At 41.0% G+C, this 18,410-nt stretch overlaps 1 protein-coding gene across 3 annotated transcripts in view; it reads left to right on the forward strand.

Moving 5' to 3' along the window:
- ARHGAP6 (Rho GTPase activating protein 6) overlaps positions 1-18,410 on the forward strand; it is a 538,479-nt gene that overhangs the window by 212,098 nt on the left and 307,971 nt on the right. Inside the window, exon 1 of one of the 3 annotated variants that reach the window (XM_073013876.1) lies at positions 16,585-16,847. The exons of 1 other annotated variant lie outside the window; for it this stretch is intronic. In XM_073013876.1, the coding sequence (XP_072869977.1) occupies positions 16,800-16,847 (48 nt within the window). In that variant the 5' untranslated portion in view covers positions 16,585-16,799. Of the gene's footprint in view, positions 1-16,584; positions 16,848-18,410 lie in introns of those variants that run through there. One more of the 3 variants, XM_073013873.1, reaches the window with a different exon arrangement.

Raw genomic sequence — 18,410 nt, forward strand, 5'->3', positions numbered from 1 at the left:
CCCCTTCATTTACATATGGTCTGTGACTGCTTTTGTGCTGTCAAACAGAGTAGTTGTGACACAGACTATATATATGGCCTCCAAAGTCTAAAATGTGGTCTCTCTGGCCCTTTACAGGAAAATGTTGCCAACTCCTATTCTAAACAGATAACTCAATGAAAAAATGGGCAGAAGACATGAACAGACACTTTACAAAGAGGATATCCAAAGACCAATATGCACATGAACAGGTGTTCCAACTCATTAGTCACCAGGAATTTTTTTTTTTTCCAAGACGGAGTCTCACTCCGTCACCCAGGCTGGAGTGCAGTGCCACAATCTCGGCTCACTGTAAGCTCCACCTCCCAGGTTCATGCCATTCTCCTACCTCAGCCTCCCAAGTAGCTGGGACCACAGGTGCCTGCCACCATGCCTGGCTAATTTTTTGTATTTTTAGTAGAAACGGGGTTTCACCATGTTAGCCAGGATGGTCTCCATCTCCTGACCTCGTGATCCGCCCACCTCAGCCTCCCAAAGTGCTGGGATTACAGGCATGAGTCACCGTGCCCAGCAGGAAATGTTAATTTAAACCACAGTGGGATGGCACTGCTTTCCCTTTAGAATGACTATAATCAAGAAAGAAAGAAAGAACTGGCAGTATCAAGTGTTGCATTAATATGGGACAATTGGAACTCTCATACATTGCTGGTGGCACTGTAGGTTGGTATAAAGACTTTGAGAAGCTATTGGGCAGTGTCTACTAAAGTAGAACATATGTCCCCCTCTGGGATGGAGCAGTTCCACTCTCAGGTATATGCCCAACAGAAATGCCTACGTATATTCACCAAAAGGGATGGACCAGAATGTTCACATTGGCACTATTTATTAATAATCCAAAGTTGGTAACAACCCAAATGTCTATCAAAAATAGAAAAGGGAAAAATGTGTTTTATTCATACGATGGAATGCTTTTCAGTGATGAAGAGGAGCCTCACTACCTGCTACAACATATTATATTGACAAAAGAAGCCAGACAAGACTGATTCTGTTGCCTTAAAGTTCAGAAACAGGCAAACAGATCAATGGTGTTTGAAGTCAGAATATACGGTTCCTTTTAGGGGTAGAGATCGGGAGAGGAATTGTTGTGATTTGGGTGGTCATTATACAAGGGGTTCGCTTTGGCAAAATGCATTGAGTTGTGCACTTGTGAGTTCAGAATTTTTTTGCTTATATATTGTATTTCAATAAAGAGTTTCAAAAACAAAAAATAAAAGAATACACATCTCTTTAATGATAGAAATGTATCAGCCTTGCTCTCAGCCAGTTTTCTATTGAAAATGATGCCTATAACGCATCCCTCATGAAACAACCACATGAACCTACATAATAGCCCTGGCCCTTTGGATTCTAGTCTTATTCACAAATGGAATAAATTTTCTGTCTTCAGATTTTTGCATTTGACTACATCTACCCTGACAGTGTGACTGACTAGGTGGTCTCAGCTCCACATACCCCATGGCAAGAATAAAAAGGTTGTATCTAAACTGCAATGGATTAACCCACTGAGCAGACCGCGTGCCCCTGGGCTTTCTTGCCAAAAGAGAGAGCAAAGACTGCAAGGAAGCTGAATGTGGAATTTATGGACCCTAAGAAGGCAATTTGGAAGGATTTTTTCCCCCATTTATGTTTAGTCTTAACTTGGTGAAATTGTAAAGGGGTGCTGGAGACTGGGGGAGCGGTTGGTATGCAAAGTGTTGTCTGCCTCAGTTGTGCTCCTGAGTTTTGACTGGCTGCCCAGTGTTATGTGGGAAGCTAAACAAAATGTGTATACTTCTAAAAAAAATCAATTTTAGATTTTACAAAAGAAGTCAAATATTATTACTCCCAAGGGAAGAACTGAGGCAGTTGTTGTTGTTTTTATTTTTAGAAGAGGGTCAGAAGAAACAGCCAGGTCTTTTTAAAAAATCACCCAAATTTTTGGCTGACATATTCAGTTAAATTTGTCCCCTCTCATTGATGCCGGTGGGGAGTTATAAAGGACAGAAAAATATCAAATGCTAAAAATGAATAGAAGGGATGTAATAATCCAAGAATTAGGGTAATTGATGGCAATTTTTTAAAGACACTGCTATAAATGAAATTTAAATAACTGTAACTAAAGCTAGATATTCAATCCAATAGTTATAGTATGTACATAAGATGTACTAGTTATTGTTTCATAATTATCCAAAATCTTTCATTTAAAAATATCATTTTGTTTCTTAGACTATGTGTATATGTTACATATATGTGTGTATGTATATTTCAAATACATATGTGTAGAAATTCATGAGTTTTCTTTTTAAGTTACCATCCTCCAAAGGGAAAAAACAAAAAACAAACAAACAAAAAAACCTGGCAAGTGATGAGAAGGAATTGGAGCTGTGTACAAGAATCTTAGAAGAGTTAGGTGATCTTGATGCAGCCTCCCAGGTCTGGTGTAGCACCTAAAAAGATCATTTTTTAAAAAGAAATCCAAATATTAGTTTAGGAGAAAACACAGAAAATCTCATGACTTTCATTTTTGTGAAAATTAAAATCTGACAGTAGAAGGCAAAGTGGCATGGCACCTGTGCTTGGGTTACTGCTGCTTCCCTAGGGGCTCCTTAGGGAGATAACTTCCCTGTTCCTTCTCTTTTTTACTTGGCAGTCCCGGGAGGACAGTTGAGTTGGGGGACTAGGGGTGTCGGAACAAGGGTGTCCTTGCCAAGCTCCTGTGGTTGGCTGCTAATTGGACTTCTCACTTTGTGAACCAAAACATTTAGAGAGTCTTGTCTTAGGAAAAGCAAATTATTCTGCCCCGTGATGGCGCTTCAGTTTGGAAACATCAAGGAGCTAGTCTCACTGATAACAGAGTTGATCAGGGGAGAGTATGCAAAGACAAGACCCAATTATCAAAGTACAGCCTTTTCAAAGGGTTTTGAATAGATTGCACTTGTTTTGGTGAGAAACCAAATTAGAGAGTTCTGCCTCCTAAACTCTACATAGACTAATGTGTTGTTGGGAAGCACCCCTGCTCTGGGAGCTGCATTTACCTCTTGGTCATACTGAATTCCTTCATAGGAGGGCCTTTGATATATTTATTCTATAACCAAAAATGGAAGCCCTGAGATTGGACAGCATCCCTTTGATTTCCTGTGGACTATCCTTTTCTGGAGATACGGTTTATTCTTTCCTAAGTATTAGAATTATGATTCTGAAAAGTTTTGCTTTTGAAATACTACATCACAGTGTCCTAATGAGAATGGTGAGCCATCTGCAACATTCAACACTTGGGTATGGCAGTCAAGTCTGGGCCCAATGAATGATTATGTTGTATAACTCACCAGGTTCCTCCAGGCAGCAGTCATTGCCATTGTAATTGATTCCTGATGAGACTGTTTCTTGATTTGCTGGTGCTGTAACCACTGATGCTGATTGTTCTCATCTCCTGAAATTGTATTTAGTAACGGCATTCAACAAATATTACTCAAGTGGTTATTGTATATGGGACCAGGCTCTGGGGGTAAAAAATGAGTATGGCAGCCTTGTCTTTGAGGAGACAAGTGTTTCAGGAGGAAACAGACAAGATGAGCATCATAACAGAGGTATGAACAGGAAGCTAGCAGAGCTCCTATTGGAGGGTGGTGAGGTGAATCAGGGAATGTCCCTCCAGGAAATTCAGAGAGGCTAATGGGAGTTACACAGGCAAAGGAGAAATGGAAGGGAGGTGACAGAGGAAGAAGAGCATTATAGGTGGAGGGAAATTTCTCCTTGAAAACAAAGGAATCACATTCCATGTATGACCTAGAATTTCAGTGGGCATCTCCTCTGGCAAGAAGTTGAGTAGAAGGATGGCTGCATTTTGGAATTTTCAAAGTGTGGAGAGGATGCTATGTGCACTGTAGTAAGTGCAAAACAATGGGTCGGATTTTTAAAAATTTCGGGTACACACATATTTATCTATATAGTGTGATGTGACATAGAAGTCATAGACTGTTGAAAAGTTTATGCCATAAAAATAAATAGCAATTTGAGTTCACTTCCTGTGAGTGGCCTAGGGTTTTTAAGACAAGACAGAGTAATAAGATGTCAAGGGCCAAATACAGACATGGATGTTTTAGAATCCTTTGCTTTTCTGTTCTCAGAGCACATGGCATTTGGTATAATTGAATCCAGGGCAGATGGGTGCAAGCCCCATTCAATTTTGAGGGGAAACCAGTTAACAAGCATGTGTCCAAATGTGGGATTAAACTTGCAAGGCAAGCAGGTTGCTTCCAATAACACTTAGAAAACACTAATTAGTGAGAGGGAAATACTTTGTCAAATGGTTTGAGAATAGTAAAGACAAATGCAACAAGAAAACATTGTTTTTAGTTACAATTTGTATTGTTCTATAAGAAATGGGGCTGCAGGTGCTTTCCTCAGACAAAATGAATCCCAAATACATTTACCTAAGGTTTCTAGAAATAATACAAATGTGTCTTTAAAAACTCAGATACATGAAGCAGTAGAATCCAATTTGGAAGTCTTCTTGACCTAAGCAGTCTGGTTTCTCTTTGGTAAGTTGCCTGTTTCCAGACTATAAATGAAACAAAATAATTGCCTGTTAGTAGAGATGAATATATGGAAGATGATTTTTTCTTTTGGGCTTATAAAACTCCAGGAGGGAAAAGATGAAAGCCAAAAGTAGAAAAAAATTCAAAGGAAACAAATTGCAATTTTAGTTTTCTAAATCAGGGGTCGGTGAACATTTTCTGTAAAAGGCCGGATATTTTAGGTTTAGTGAATATGCGGTTGGTCTCTGGCAACTGCTCACCTTTGCTGGTGTAGTGAGAAAGCAGTCATAGACAAGTAAATGAATGGGTGTAACTATGTTCCAAGATTTTATTTGTGGATATTGAAATTTGTATTTCATGTAATTTTCATATCATAAAATGTTATTCTTTTAACTTTTCCAACCATTCAAAAATGTAAAAAAAATTTTACCCACCCTGTGCTAGATCTGAGACAATTATCTCTCCACAAGTTTGTTCTGTTAGAAACTTCTTGGTTGAAAAGCAACATGCTTTCCCTTTAAAGTTTTCATAAATTTATTAAATGATTATGTTTTCCCCCACTGGTGTTTTCCTACTTTTTTCTAGAATGCTCTGTGCTCTTGTAACACTTTCTAACATCTGTTGTCATCATGCATTTATTAAGCACTCACCATGAACTGAAATGCTGGGGACAGACGTCAGAGGAAAAGAAAATATTAGCAATAGAAAGTGGTACAGAAGCTCCTCTATTTATGGAATTTCAACTCGTGCACTTTCAGAGATACAAACAAAAGCATACCCTGGAGCAAAGCCCTCTGGCTCTCTCTTCACCACCAAAATATGCGTCAAGAGGTTCTGGGAGCTTTTAGTTTCTGCCCTTTTTAAAAAGAATTTCTCATTTTTCAATCTATGGAATATTTGCTGTCTTTCTGCTAGGTGTTGAGGAATTTTGCCAGGAACCCCATCTTATGTGATAACCTCAGAGGACTTGAAAGAAGAAAGTGCTGGCAAGAAGTAGTAGAAGTAAAGGCAAGATAGAAACAGTTCTTTTTCTGTTTTTTTTTTTTTTTTTTTTTTTTTTTTTTTAAATTGAAATAGGTCAGAAAAACTGTTGTAAGCCCTTTGGCAGGAAGAATGATTTTGAGGACAAAGATCCCATCATACAACCTGAGAGAAGCTCTGTACTTGTGTAATAATAGCAAACACTGATACAGAGTTTCTATGTGCCTGGCTGTGTTTTAAGCGATTACATGATCATATGAGTGTCCTTTCTCACTAATTTAATCACCACAAAAAAAAGTGTTAATCAGCTAATGAGCTCGAGAAATGACTGATGAAACAGTGAAACTTGAATGTGGCTCCAGAATTAGCATCATAGGCCTATTTGTGTTAATTTAAGAGAAGGAAATAAATCTGGTAAGTGTACCCAGTCATGGATGGTTCCATGGGTTTGCAGCTTTTGGCATCTGCCCAACCTTAAAGTAAGAGGCAGAACAGCAATGCTATTTTGGGGTGATACTACGGATGCTAAAGCTGTTGAGGAATTCCCTGTGTTGCTTGTGGGCAGATTACCCATTTCAGAAGATTTTCAGTGTATGAAATGAAACAGGTCGAATGTAGGCAAAGATGTCAGCCAATGCATTTATCAGTAAGGAGGAGAATGAAAAGATCGACTCATACATCACCCAGGTTGAAATCTTGAGGTTGCAAGCTTCTACCCTGTTCAAGACCTCTGGACATAGGAACAAAGTCATAAATAGCCTTTAGAGCTTAACATGTGTTCAACCAAAAAGCATAGTGGACTCTGTCTGTGCTCTGCCCAGAATATCTCAGATCTTTTACCAGTTCTGTGTGCCTGTCCCATTCACCAGCTTCTGTGTAGTTTTGCTTCTAATGACCAACATCTGTGAACACTCTGTGGGGTTCTGGAGCAGTTGCCCTATATTCACAAAGAACAGGAAGTGCCTGGGAGTTTACATCACCCTGGGGGTGTCCCACAGCCCATGACTGACTGATGTGTGTGAAAATATTGAAGTCCAAATTCTTTGGCGAAGGCGGGACAAAGTTTAGATGTAATTAATACCCTAGACCTTCCCTCAGGACCAGACTGAGACAACTAGGACTTTGCTAGAAATCACACGCTTACTTGGTTTTATTCCCTTCCCTACCCTGTTATGCTCACCCCTTACCCGTTTCTCCTGGGAACAGGTTCTTAATAAATCAATTGCACATCAGTCCTTATCTTAGTATCTGCTTCTGGGGAACTCTACCTAAAGCAAGAAGCACATATATTATTAAGACAGAGAAACATTGCAAGGCTTTACCTTAATTAGCAATGAAATATTGGATGAAATAATGGACTGAATGAATTGATAGAAGCTTTGCACTACTCATGTTGTAGTTAGGGAAACAGGAAAATAATAAAACATTGAAATAATGACTATTACATTTTAGAGTTTGAAGGTCGTATAGTGAGACTGCCCACATAGTGCAGCCTCTCTGGCTGATGGTAATGTAGGTTCAGCTTATATATGGTCAGGGAAGAAGATACTACCACCTCCTGGGACAGTTGCCTTCCTTCCTCCTTCCCTCCCTTTCTTCATTCCTTATTTCCTTCCTTCTACTTTATGGAGGTAAAATTCACAGGCCATACAATTCATTCATTTAAAGTGAACAATTCCTTGGTCTTTAACATATTCAAAGTTGGGCAACCACTATTAACATAAATTTCAGAACATTTTCATCACCCTGTAAAGAAAAACTGTACCCTTTAGCTATCACCCCCTCGACTCCTCAACCCCCAAGCTCTGCAGTCCTAGGCAATCCCACATCTACTCTGTGGATTTGCTTATTCTTGACATTTTGTATAAATGAAATAATATAATATTTGGTCCTTTGTGACTGGCTTCTTTCAATTAGCTTACAATTTTCGAAGTTCATCCATGTTGTATCAGTATTTCATTCCTTTTAATGGCCAAGTAATCTTTCATTGTATGGATAGATCATATTTTGTTTATTCATTCATCAGTTGGTGGGAATTTGGTTTGTTTCTACCTTTTGGCCGTTATGAATAATTCTACCATGAACATGTGTGTACAAGTTTTTGTGGACCTATGTTTTCATTTCTCTTGGCTGTATACTAGAAGTAGAATTGCTAGGTCAGATACAGAAAGTTCTTTCTATATTCAGACAAACTCTGAGTCTCCTTAACTTCCACACTTGGTACTTATCCAGCTTTCTGAAGAAATATGGACAAGATTTTCTTATGCATGACATCCCCTCAAACTATTCATCATCTTTATGTCCTCCTTCAACTTTCAAAGACTGAGTATCTTCTGTTCTTTCAATCATTCCACTGCAAAAATGGGACTTACAGAAATGCAAACTGATAGCTTTGAGGTTGTTACATTATCTGTTATAATGTACAAAACAGCTTTCTTTTGTTCCAAATCTCAGACTTTCCCATCAACAACAGGGAACAAGTGGCTAAGTTATTTTGCCAAGATAAGAGAAAACAAATTATTTTCTGGGTAAGAAGGCTTTTTGATAGACTCTGCATGGATTTTCCCTTTGGAAATCAAGAGGACTAATGATTTGTGTAGTTTATATATAAATTTGTAATTTCTTGACATGTTAATGTGAGAAAAAAGAATTCTGTGCTTCTAAAAAATAAAATTTGATGGAAATCAGTTATCTTAAGAGCTTTAAAAGAAGTCACGTGTAGCATTCTTTTTATTCTTAGTCATGAAGACAATGGGGAGAAAACTTGACAAAACCACAGGAAAATGTAGCAAGTTACTTAGCAGGCTCTGGGTTGTGCTGAACTGGCCCAAATGTTATGGTCATTTCTTCTTCTGTAGCTGTGAATGGGTCTGATCCTTGCTTGTTAGTCATATACTTAGGAATATTTTCCACCTTCTTTTAACATTAAATCCAGAGCTCAGGATGGCTTCTGACATTGTCTCATGCTATCAGCATGACATTGGACAAGTCACCTGGTCTTTCTGAGTTTCAGTTTCTGCATCGTACTATCACTGCATCAGTGGCTTTCAAACTGTGTTGCACGGGATAATAGGCCCCGGTGTGTGATGTTCCCCTTCCCGAGTCCAAGTGATCTCATTATTCAGTTCCCACCTATGAGTGAGAACATGCGGTGTTTGGTTTTCTGTTCTTGCAATAGTTTGCTGAGAATGATGGTTTCTAGCTGCATCCATGTCCCTACAAAGGACACAAACTCATCCTTTTTTATGGCTGCATTGTATTCCATGGTGTATATGTGCCACATTTTCTTAATCCAGTCTGTCACTGATAGACATTTGGGTTGATTCCAAGTCTTTGATATTGTGAATAGTGCTGCAATGAACATACGTGTGCATGTGTCTTCATGGCAGCATGATTTATAATCCTTTGGGTATATACCCAGTACCCACCCAAGTGATGCTGATGCCCATTGTCCTGAAGACCATACCTTCAAAAACACTGACTAGCCATTTCCTTCTGGTCCCTCTTCCTCGTGTTCTGTATTCCACCGAAAGGGAGAAAAAATATTATTATCTTTCCAGGTAATATCTTTTCATCTGTGCTGTGTGCAAGGACACAAAGGAAGACAACTAAAGTTGAAATAATGAAAAAAGTCCCAGTCTGATGCTTAGATTCTGATTTATTAGAATTATTTTGACTGTAACAATTTTAACCAAAAATAGGGTTTCTTAACCTTGGTACTATTGACATTTGGGACCAGATCATTCTTTGCCTTGTGTGTGGGAGGCTATCCTGTGCATTGTAGGAAGTTGAGCAGCATATCTGGCCTCCACCTACTAGATAACAGTAGCAGCTCCCCCTCCCTCCAAGTTACAGCAACCAGATATGCCTCCAGATATTGTCAAATGTGCCCTAAGGGACAAATTTGCCCCTGGCTGAGAACCACCTTCATAAGGCATGGTCCCTAAAGAAAAGAATCAAGAAATTAGGCTTGGAGCAGTTTTTTTCTTGTTGGTTCTTATTGCACAGCAAGGCAAAGAAGGCCCTGCTAAACTGTTGGTGCTTGACCTTTATGTACCAAGCATTCCTGGGGGATCTGGAACTCCCTGGCTCATCCTCTCTATTTGCTGGATTAATGCGATACAGACAGTTTAAGTGACTTGGCAGGAAAAGGACATTCTGTTTTATTCTCCTCATTTTATTACACTCCTGACAACAAATTCTTAACATTTGCCTTATATGTGCTGCTCCCTATCATTATCACAAGACAGATTAGTGGGCGAGGGGGGGTAGGGAAACCAATATATGTGAAATTGCTTTGAAACCTGCAGACACCAGAGTAATGCCAGGTGTCATCATTCATCCTACTCCTGAGCCTCTGAAGCTAGGAGTTTCTTGAGGTTATAAAAGTGGTTTTTTGGGGGGTGACTAGTCAAGTACTCCAAAGAACTCCAGAGTGGTCAGTTTTGATCACACAAATGGCCAATTTTTACCCAGTCTGTTAGCCTTTTGACAGCACACCATGTTGCGTGGAGACCCACTTGTGTATGAGTCTTCAACGATGGGTGGAGACCCAGGGCTCAGTTCTACTCTTCTGCTCTGGAGAACTTTCTCTTTGTTTTCTTGGGTGGTGCAAGACCTACTTCACTGAAAGAAAATGTGTTGTTAGTGTGAGAGGCACTGCTAAGTGGAAATTATTAAAGGATGAATTCCTTATGTCTGTGAAAAGTTTCTCCACCTTGGCACTCTAGACATTTGGGACCAGAACATTCTTTGTGAAGGCTGTCCTGTGCAGCGCAGGATGTTTAGCAGCATCTCTGGTCTCCACCCACTGGATGCAAGTGACACCCTTCCCCTGCAGTTGTGGCAGCCAAAGATAGCTTCAGATATTGCCAAGTTTCTTCTCAGTGGCAAAATTTCCCCTGTTGAGAATCACTGGCCTAGGAGGTGTGGATGTGACACCAGCAATCTAATGAATGGGTCTGACTTGTCAAAAAGAATCTCCACCTTGAAACATACTGGAATGGCCTGCAAAGAGATTGGGGTCAACTACCATTTACATCGCAACTCCACCATTTATTAGATGTGCAAAACAAGTTAATTACCCTCATAAATAAAATTAAGATAATCATACTTTTCTTCCCGGTTGTTTTGCGGATCCAGATGTTTGCAAAGCATCTAGTTGAGCCTGTGACGTAGGTACTTAATGAATAGTGGAATTGTTACCATTTCAAACAATAATTCTAGCACCTGCAGTGTTGGCGTTGTCATGGGAATTCTGCAGGCTTTAGACAACTGAAACACTGTGCAACTGTGCAGAAGAAAGGAGATTATGATCAGAGGAATGAAGGCAATAGACTAACATTTGATTATGGATATAAATGAAAAATCATTTCTTAATTCCCAGACGGTTATTTGGAAAGTCATAGCTGGAGAAATTGCGGCCTCTCTTTTTTGCCTAATGACCCTTTAATTGAACATATAAGAAATGTCTCTTTTTAGGTACTTTTTAAGGATACCCTCTCTGGTTGTGTGGCATAGAGTAGAAATTCTTCAGTGAAAATATCAAAATGGCAAAAACAAGATAAGCCAATAATACCAAATAGAACCTACTGTAATGGTCATTCTTTTTTCCTCACCCTTCCTTGCTTGTTTTCTTTCCCTGAATTCTCAGATTATCATATTCTTGACTCCAGTTGATGCATGTATTTATGATATTCTTCGTACTAGGGTTTGAAGCCAAAGACAATGGTACTATGCTGTGCCAGGATGTTCTCCTCTCTCTTCTCCATCTCTCCTATGTGACCACAGCTCCAGGCACCATTTTTGGAAACACCAGGAATTCTTCCTTCACTGCTCTTCAGCCCAGCTGTCTTCAGGCTGGGGGTTGTCTCCCTAAACTTACCTGGAAAAAAGAATGAGGACCTTCATTCTTCCTTATATTTCTTCTATCTCTACATCCCTGGAAGGGTTAACATGGTGGGAAGAAATTATGGCTGTAGAGCAAAATGATAATTCCTGAAATGGCATATATGTTTACAGTTGTCAGGCTGAGATTTTACCCCCAGTTTGCTGAAATTCTGCCTAATGAGATGTCCTCCCTCAAAAGCACATTCGGTGTATTCATTGCTCCTGTCTGTGAGTATGGGTGAAGTCAGCCTTGTCATTGCCAATGCCAGGGCCCTAGCAGGGCTGGTAGGTTCTTCACTTACAGGAGACACATGATTTCAGATGAGGAGGGCCTTAAGCTGCTACTCCAACTCTCCTTTCTGATCCTGGACTTTGATTTCCTTAATTTCATCTCTGTAGCTCCATGAAAAAACTTTAAAAAGAGACAACTCTAAACTGTGTTCAGTCTTCATATAAACTGTGTTCAGTCTGTTTATACAATAGTGTAAATAAAGATTCTAATTAATACAGTTTGGAAAACTGTTAGGCATTGTCTAGTAAAGTTGAAGATATGCATGCCTATGACCCAGCAGTTATATTCCTGGGTTTGTACCCTATAAAAATGCATGCACATATGCACAAGGAAATATGTATAATGATGTTTAAGCAGTGTGGTTTTCAGTAGTCCAAGATTGAAAGGGACATAAATGTCCATCAACAGTTACAAAGATAAATAGTAATAAACACATATAATGAGTACTAGACAGCAATGGGAATGAACAAACAACAGCTACATACAGCAACATGAATGAACCTTAGAAACAGAATGTTGAGCAAAAGAAGTCAGCTACAATAAAAGCATACTTATGAATCTGTTTATACAAAGTTGGGAAACAGGCAACACTAAGCTCTAATATTTATGGATGCCTAACTTCCTAAAAAGCAGTGGATTTCAACCAGAAGTGATTAAGCCTTTCCCTACTCCCTGGGGGACATCTGCAATGTCTAGAGTCATCTTTGGTTACCACAATTGGTGTAGGGGGAATAATACTGGCATATAGTGGGTAGAGGCTGGGGGTGATGTGAAATATTCTGCAATGTTAGGCTCTACCACAAAGAATGATTGGTTCCCAAATGTCAAGAGTGTTGGAGTTGAGAAACCCTGCTGGAAAAGGGAAGTGAAGAAGTGAAGTCATGACAGTGTCTACCACTGGGATGGGGAAGGGAAATACAGCCAAGGGACATGGGGGTCTAGGGTACTAGCAATATTCTAATTTTTGACCTCAGTGAAGGTTAGACAGGTGAATGTTTTGTAACAATTCATTAAGCTGCACATTATATGCTATGATTTTTCCATTTCAAAATGTTAAAAATACTCTAGGGCTCTAGAGGCTAGATTAGCAGGACAATAGGATGGCATAGTGCAGGCACTGGGTTTGGGGGAGGGGTTACCCATCTAAGAGGATCTCATAGTAACTCTGTTAATAATGGTGGGGCTGGGCCTCCAAGAAGGGCCTGTCCTGCCATCTGAAGTGATTTTTAATACTCAGATGGGCCCTCAGCTCTTCCTACACTCTGAAGTTGAATTTGCTTTCACAGATTTGGGTAAAGTTTTTCTGAAAAAAGTAATCACCCTTGCATTGGCATTAACTGTGGAAAATTTTAACTCAGCCTATAGGCAGGCAGAATAAATGCAAACAAGGATTTTAATTTAAATGCTCTGGCAGAAAGGGCAGCATTCAGTTCTGGAAATGCTGTAACGTTTAGGGACAGGAAGACGTGGAAATTCCAGTTAGCAGGGCACATTTTCTCTTAAAGGTGATGCTAGTAGAGTAACTCATACAGATTATTTTTAAGTCCTCTCTGAGGTGAATTATAAATATCTGATAAATTTATTTTTTAAAAAAGAAAAAAAAACTAAACAAAGAATAACATTAGCCTAGCAGGCTCTTAACCAACAAATTGGATGAACTTCAGCCTCCTCTGAAGTGAGGTTTTATGTGCTTCTTGCTCCTTTTTCTCTCTCTCCATTACCCCCAAAGGATCAAACGTGCATTCTGAAACCACATGCCATGTCAATATACAGTTTAGTTGACTTAGAACAATACCTGTGCATAGTATGCACTTAGAAATATTTATAAAGTGTGGAATGATAGACAATGGACACTCAGAAGGACAGTGGGGGTGGATGATGGTAAATTACTTAATGGGCAAAATGTACATTCTTCTGGTGATGGATACCCTAAAAGCCCTGACTTCATCACTACACAATCTATCCATGTAATGAAATTATACTGCTACCCCATACATTTATACAAATAAAAATGTTAAATGTAAAATATTATTTGTTGAATCATGACCAAGTGAACAAATAACATGGGAAGGATACTTGGAAGTACAGGTATGCAAATAAGAAATTTTGATTAGTGTTTTAAATATACCCTGAAATATATTTAAATGAAATAATAATGTGTGAAATTCAAATTGTTTAAGATTGAACAGACTTCTTAGAGTTCTGCATGATCTTCTAGATCCCTTCTGGAGCTTTGAGCCTTAAACAATTGGACTAAGAATTGAAGGAGGTGGATGATTCATTCCAAGGTGATTTAAGAGTCTTGCAGCATGAACTGATCATTTCTTTAAGTGCTTTGCCCAATCTCACAAAACTCTTCAAACACAGAGAAAAAACAACCCTGTTGCACTTGAACATTTTACTCCAACTTAGCTATGACACTTTAGCAATAAATAATGCTAGAAGGCAGAAGTCATTCCTAAAATGTAAGTACACAGTGTGGGGATGATAGAGTATTTTTGGCTTACAAGAATGTCATTTAGTGACTTACTACATTTTTCAAAGACAGAATACAAACCAAATCTAGGATGACCCAGTTTTAAGAGGTGACTTACTCAGGGGTAATGATCAAAAGGCTATGTTTAAGGTTTTAAAGACCCAGGGATTCACCTTGTGTTGTTTAAATAGATTAATAATTAAATAGTGTTTGTAGGGAAAGGGATTTTTAGCTTCAGGGGCTTAAAGGCAAGTGTGACAGAAGAAAAAGTTCTAAGGCTGGAGTGTTCATCTTTCTGAATAGACCACAGTGAAGTGAAAGTCCCTAAACTGGGGCTTGTCTAGACCATTGAATTACATCTGTATACACATGCCCCCATCAGGCTGCCCTGGCTGCAGTTCTCTGAAAGATGCCAGATGGTGAAGCTCAAGCTGGTTCTCTGTCTTATTCTAAGGGTCTTTGATGACTTTCCTCTAAAGGTTGCTTTTAGCAGCAGAACAGAGTGAAAGTAGAGGGAACTTCAGTGTGTCATTTTTCCAGCTCTGCTGGACATGTCACGGAGCAGGGAAGGCCTCCAAGATGAATGGGCATGCTCATTTCTCTCACAAAGCAGAAGAAAGGAGACTTGGGTAGGTCAGACTGCGGGAGAACGAGAGACTTGGGCAAATAGTTCAATTGACTTTCTCATAAGACAGGCAACACTGGAAGTTCCTGGGTTTGGCAAGGGATTGATTTTAAATTTATTTTTATTTTTTATGTTTGCAGTATAAAATACACATAGTGAAGGGTGTAAATTATACTAGTCTGAACTGTACTGCTCAGTGAAAGTTTACATATGGGTGTACTCCAGTAGCTGCCATACAGATCAAGATATAGATCATTTCCAGCACCCTAGAAGGTTCCCTTGTACCACTTTCCTAGTCAATACCACCTTCCCCCTTTGGTAACCACTATTATGACACCTATCACCATGGATTCCATTTGCCTATTGTACTTAAACATTTGAATTTCAGTTGCAGAATAAATAAGTGAAATCTTACAGTATGTACACTTGTGTCTGGTTTCTTTTTCCCAACATAATGTTTGTGAGATTAATTCATTTGTTCTGTGCATCAGTAGCATTTTCCTTTTTATTGCTGAGTAGTATTCCATCATGTGCACAGACTATAGTTGGTTTGTCATGCACCAGTTGGTGTACATTTGGATCGCTTTTATTTGGGGCAATTATGCCTCAAGACAGTATGAACATTCTTGTATATGATGAGATTATTGTACTCTATATATCTAGGGGTGGAATTTGCTGGATCAGAGGATAGGCCTATGACTGAGTTTAGCAGATATAACCATACAGTTTTCCAAGTGGATAAACCATCATGGGACTATCTAATGGTAGATTCCTCAGGTCACTTGCACCTCTGGCTTCACATTCCCACTGCTAATTACAATTATGCTGCAATTTGTTTTAAAATGTTACATGATTCATTCAACTAAATTGTAAGGGCTGAAATTCAGGGGCCACATCCAACTGTCCTCCCTCCTCCTCTTACACAGAGCAAGTGGAGAGTCATTCAGCTGGTTCAGTACAGTGGGACCCTGACAAATTGGCACAAGCTACCCCCAAACACGTCTTCCACTTCGTAGCCACCCCTCTGGGACTTGCATTGATTGATTTCATGAATCTGGAGTCTCTACTCTGGTCCCAGGCCTGGCTTTTGTCTGGGTTCAACTTGTGGGAGGCTGGATGTAAATTACAGAATGACAAGGCTATGGAGGGAACTCTGTGATCTTCTCCAAGGTGCTTTAAAGTACAGGTTTCCATGAGGCAATTTCAGAGCAGAGACCAGTTTTAAGGGTTTTTATGAACCTACAGGATGTGTCCTGCAAGCTCCTCCTGGAACTCGGTTAGCCCTAGGTGACCAGCATCCCGCACAGCCTTGTCCCCTCAGCAGTTCCCCTGGGTAGCATGACTTGGTTCCTGTCAGTCCTGCCCTCTCCAAGGGTCCCCACATTTGAGACTGTAACAGAAGAAGGCTTTCTAGAAAGGGAAACTCTGCCCTCCCAGGAGAAGGCTCTGAATCTCCTTCCACTGTCAGGCCCACACCTCCTTCAAAGTTAGTGAAAGTCTCTCTTTCTTGGAAACCCAAGTTCTCCCTCTCACTGGCATCGAAGGGTTTGGCAGTCCCCGCCTCAGCAGCCGGGGTCCCACAGGTCCAGGGAGGGTAGGGTAGCAGGAGGCAGGCGTGCCGGCCGGCCTGACACCTGTCGTGGGCGCGTTCGGCCTCCGCAACCCCCAACAGCTGTCAGCGGTGGCTGCCGCAGGGACCAGCCAGGAGCGGAAGGAATTAAACGCCCGCCCATCGCATCAGACTTGGCCGCTCCCTCCTCCTCCTCCTCTTCCCCCTCCCACTTTGCGCCGCCTTCTCCAGGTCCCCACCGGCTCTGCGGCGGGACGCTGTGTCAGGGGCGCTTTGCATAGCACTCTGCACGCACGGAGCAGGGCTCTCGCTCTGGGGCTGCCCCGGGATGGCAGTGAAGTACCGGGAACTCAAAGAGACACCGTGATCCCAGGCTGAGCCCAAGGCGCGCCACTCCTCCCGGAGGCAACATGGGGCACCCGGTGTACCGCGGAGAGAAGCCCCAGCTGCACTACGCGGTGAGTGTCCTGACGCGTGCAGAGGACACAGGGGGCGCCACTGGGCTGCCCCAGGTGGGGACTGCGAGGGGCGATGGTAGTCGGGGCTCCCCGCAGGTCCACGCAGGTCCACAGCTGAGGGGGTGGCGGGTGGTCGGGTACGTCACCCCGAAGTGCCACCTGCTCACTCAGTGGCGCTTCCCGAAATCTTTTAGAAGGTATGGGGGAGCCCCAACCCTGGATTCAGTGTTTCTTTGCCCCAACGCTGTGGTCACTGCATCCGGGACCGGGGCTGGACTCTGCCACCGCCCCGCTGACAAAGGCTGACAAATGGGGTTCCTGGGGTTAGGCCTAGGTCGCTCATTCAGCCTTCAGTCAGATATGTTGAAAGGACGAGAATAAGACTGGACAGGAGGCAGGGCTGCTTCATGATCTCAGTGTGTGGCGAGTGGACTTGCAAAAGAAATGCTGCCGGGAGCATTGGGGTGCAGCCGTTTCATTCCTTGGAAAGGGAGTGCATTTCCCTCTTATTTTGTGACGGGACAGAATGTTGCACATTATCATTAATGTTGCACGCTAATACAAGAAAATACCAGGGGCTGTTCTGTCATACCTTCCCCCTCCCTTATGGTGTCTTCTGTTCTCCCTGTTGATACAAAGATTTACTGGGGACCTACTGTGTGCCAGGGACTGCGCTAGGTGCTGCAGGTACTGCAGGAAATACAACAGAGAGAAAACTCATGGGATTTGCCTTCTTTGAAGAAGGAGTCAAGATTTCAAGGTCAACGACTGACAAATCCAGATACTAGATTGAGTATATTTTTTGAGAGAGAGAAAAGAAAGGAAAGAAGGAAAAAAAGGAAAGTTGTTTCCGAGGAATGACTACTACTTCTAAAAATTTGAAATGCCCCCTCCAGGAAGGGGGCAGAGAGAAGGTTTACCTTACTCCAGTCTTCAGACATTAATTTTCCACTTGTGAGATGTGTCGTTTTGAGATGAGACACTGCAGTTGTTCTGTCATCTGCTAATTTACTGAGTTTTCCTTGAATTGATTTGCACTGTTGAGACTGGACGTTCTGACTGCCAACTTTAAAAATTGGAGAGAAGCAGGCAGAAAGTTGACAAGAATCATTAATATTTATAAGGCAAAGACAGTTAACTGTCTGGAATTTGTGTCTTCCAAAATCCAGTCCCCAACATAAAAAGAAAAGAATTTTTTTTTTTTTTTTTTTGAGAAAAGGAGTCAAGGTGGACAGGGGTGGTGGACTTGGGCATCCCAGAGCTGCTCCAGTTGGTTCCTGGTGTCACCTGGGAGCTCCTGGATTAATTGCAGGGTCATTGGGCAAATTGCATACCTCGTACACTTCACTTTCCTCCACTGGAAAAATGAAGGCCTGAATTAGGAAATTGTTAAGATACCTTCCCAGGCAAACGTTCCAGGAACCTGTGATAGCTCTTTCTCTGGTTTTTCTATAGTTACTTGCCTTGAAACACCAAATGAGATACTTGCAAGTTACTAATGCTCATTCATATGTCTTGGAGACACTAGTGGCTCAGTGGTGATTTGCCTTTTAAAGTGGTTTA

This window comes from Chlorocebus sabaeus, chromosome X (genome assembly GCF_047675955.1).
Source record: "Chlorocebus sabaeus isolate Y175 chromosome X, mChlSab1.0.hap1, whole genome shotgun sequence".
NCBI lineage: Eukaryota > Metazoa > Chordata > Mammalia > Primates > Cercopithecidae > Chlorocebus > Chlorocebus sabaeus.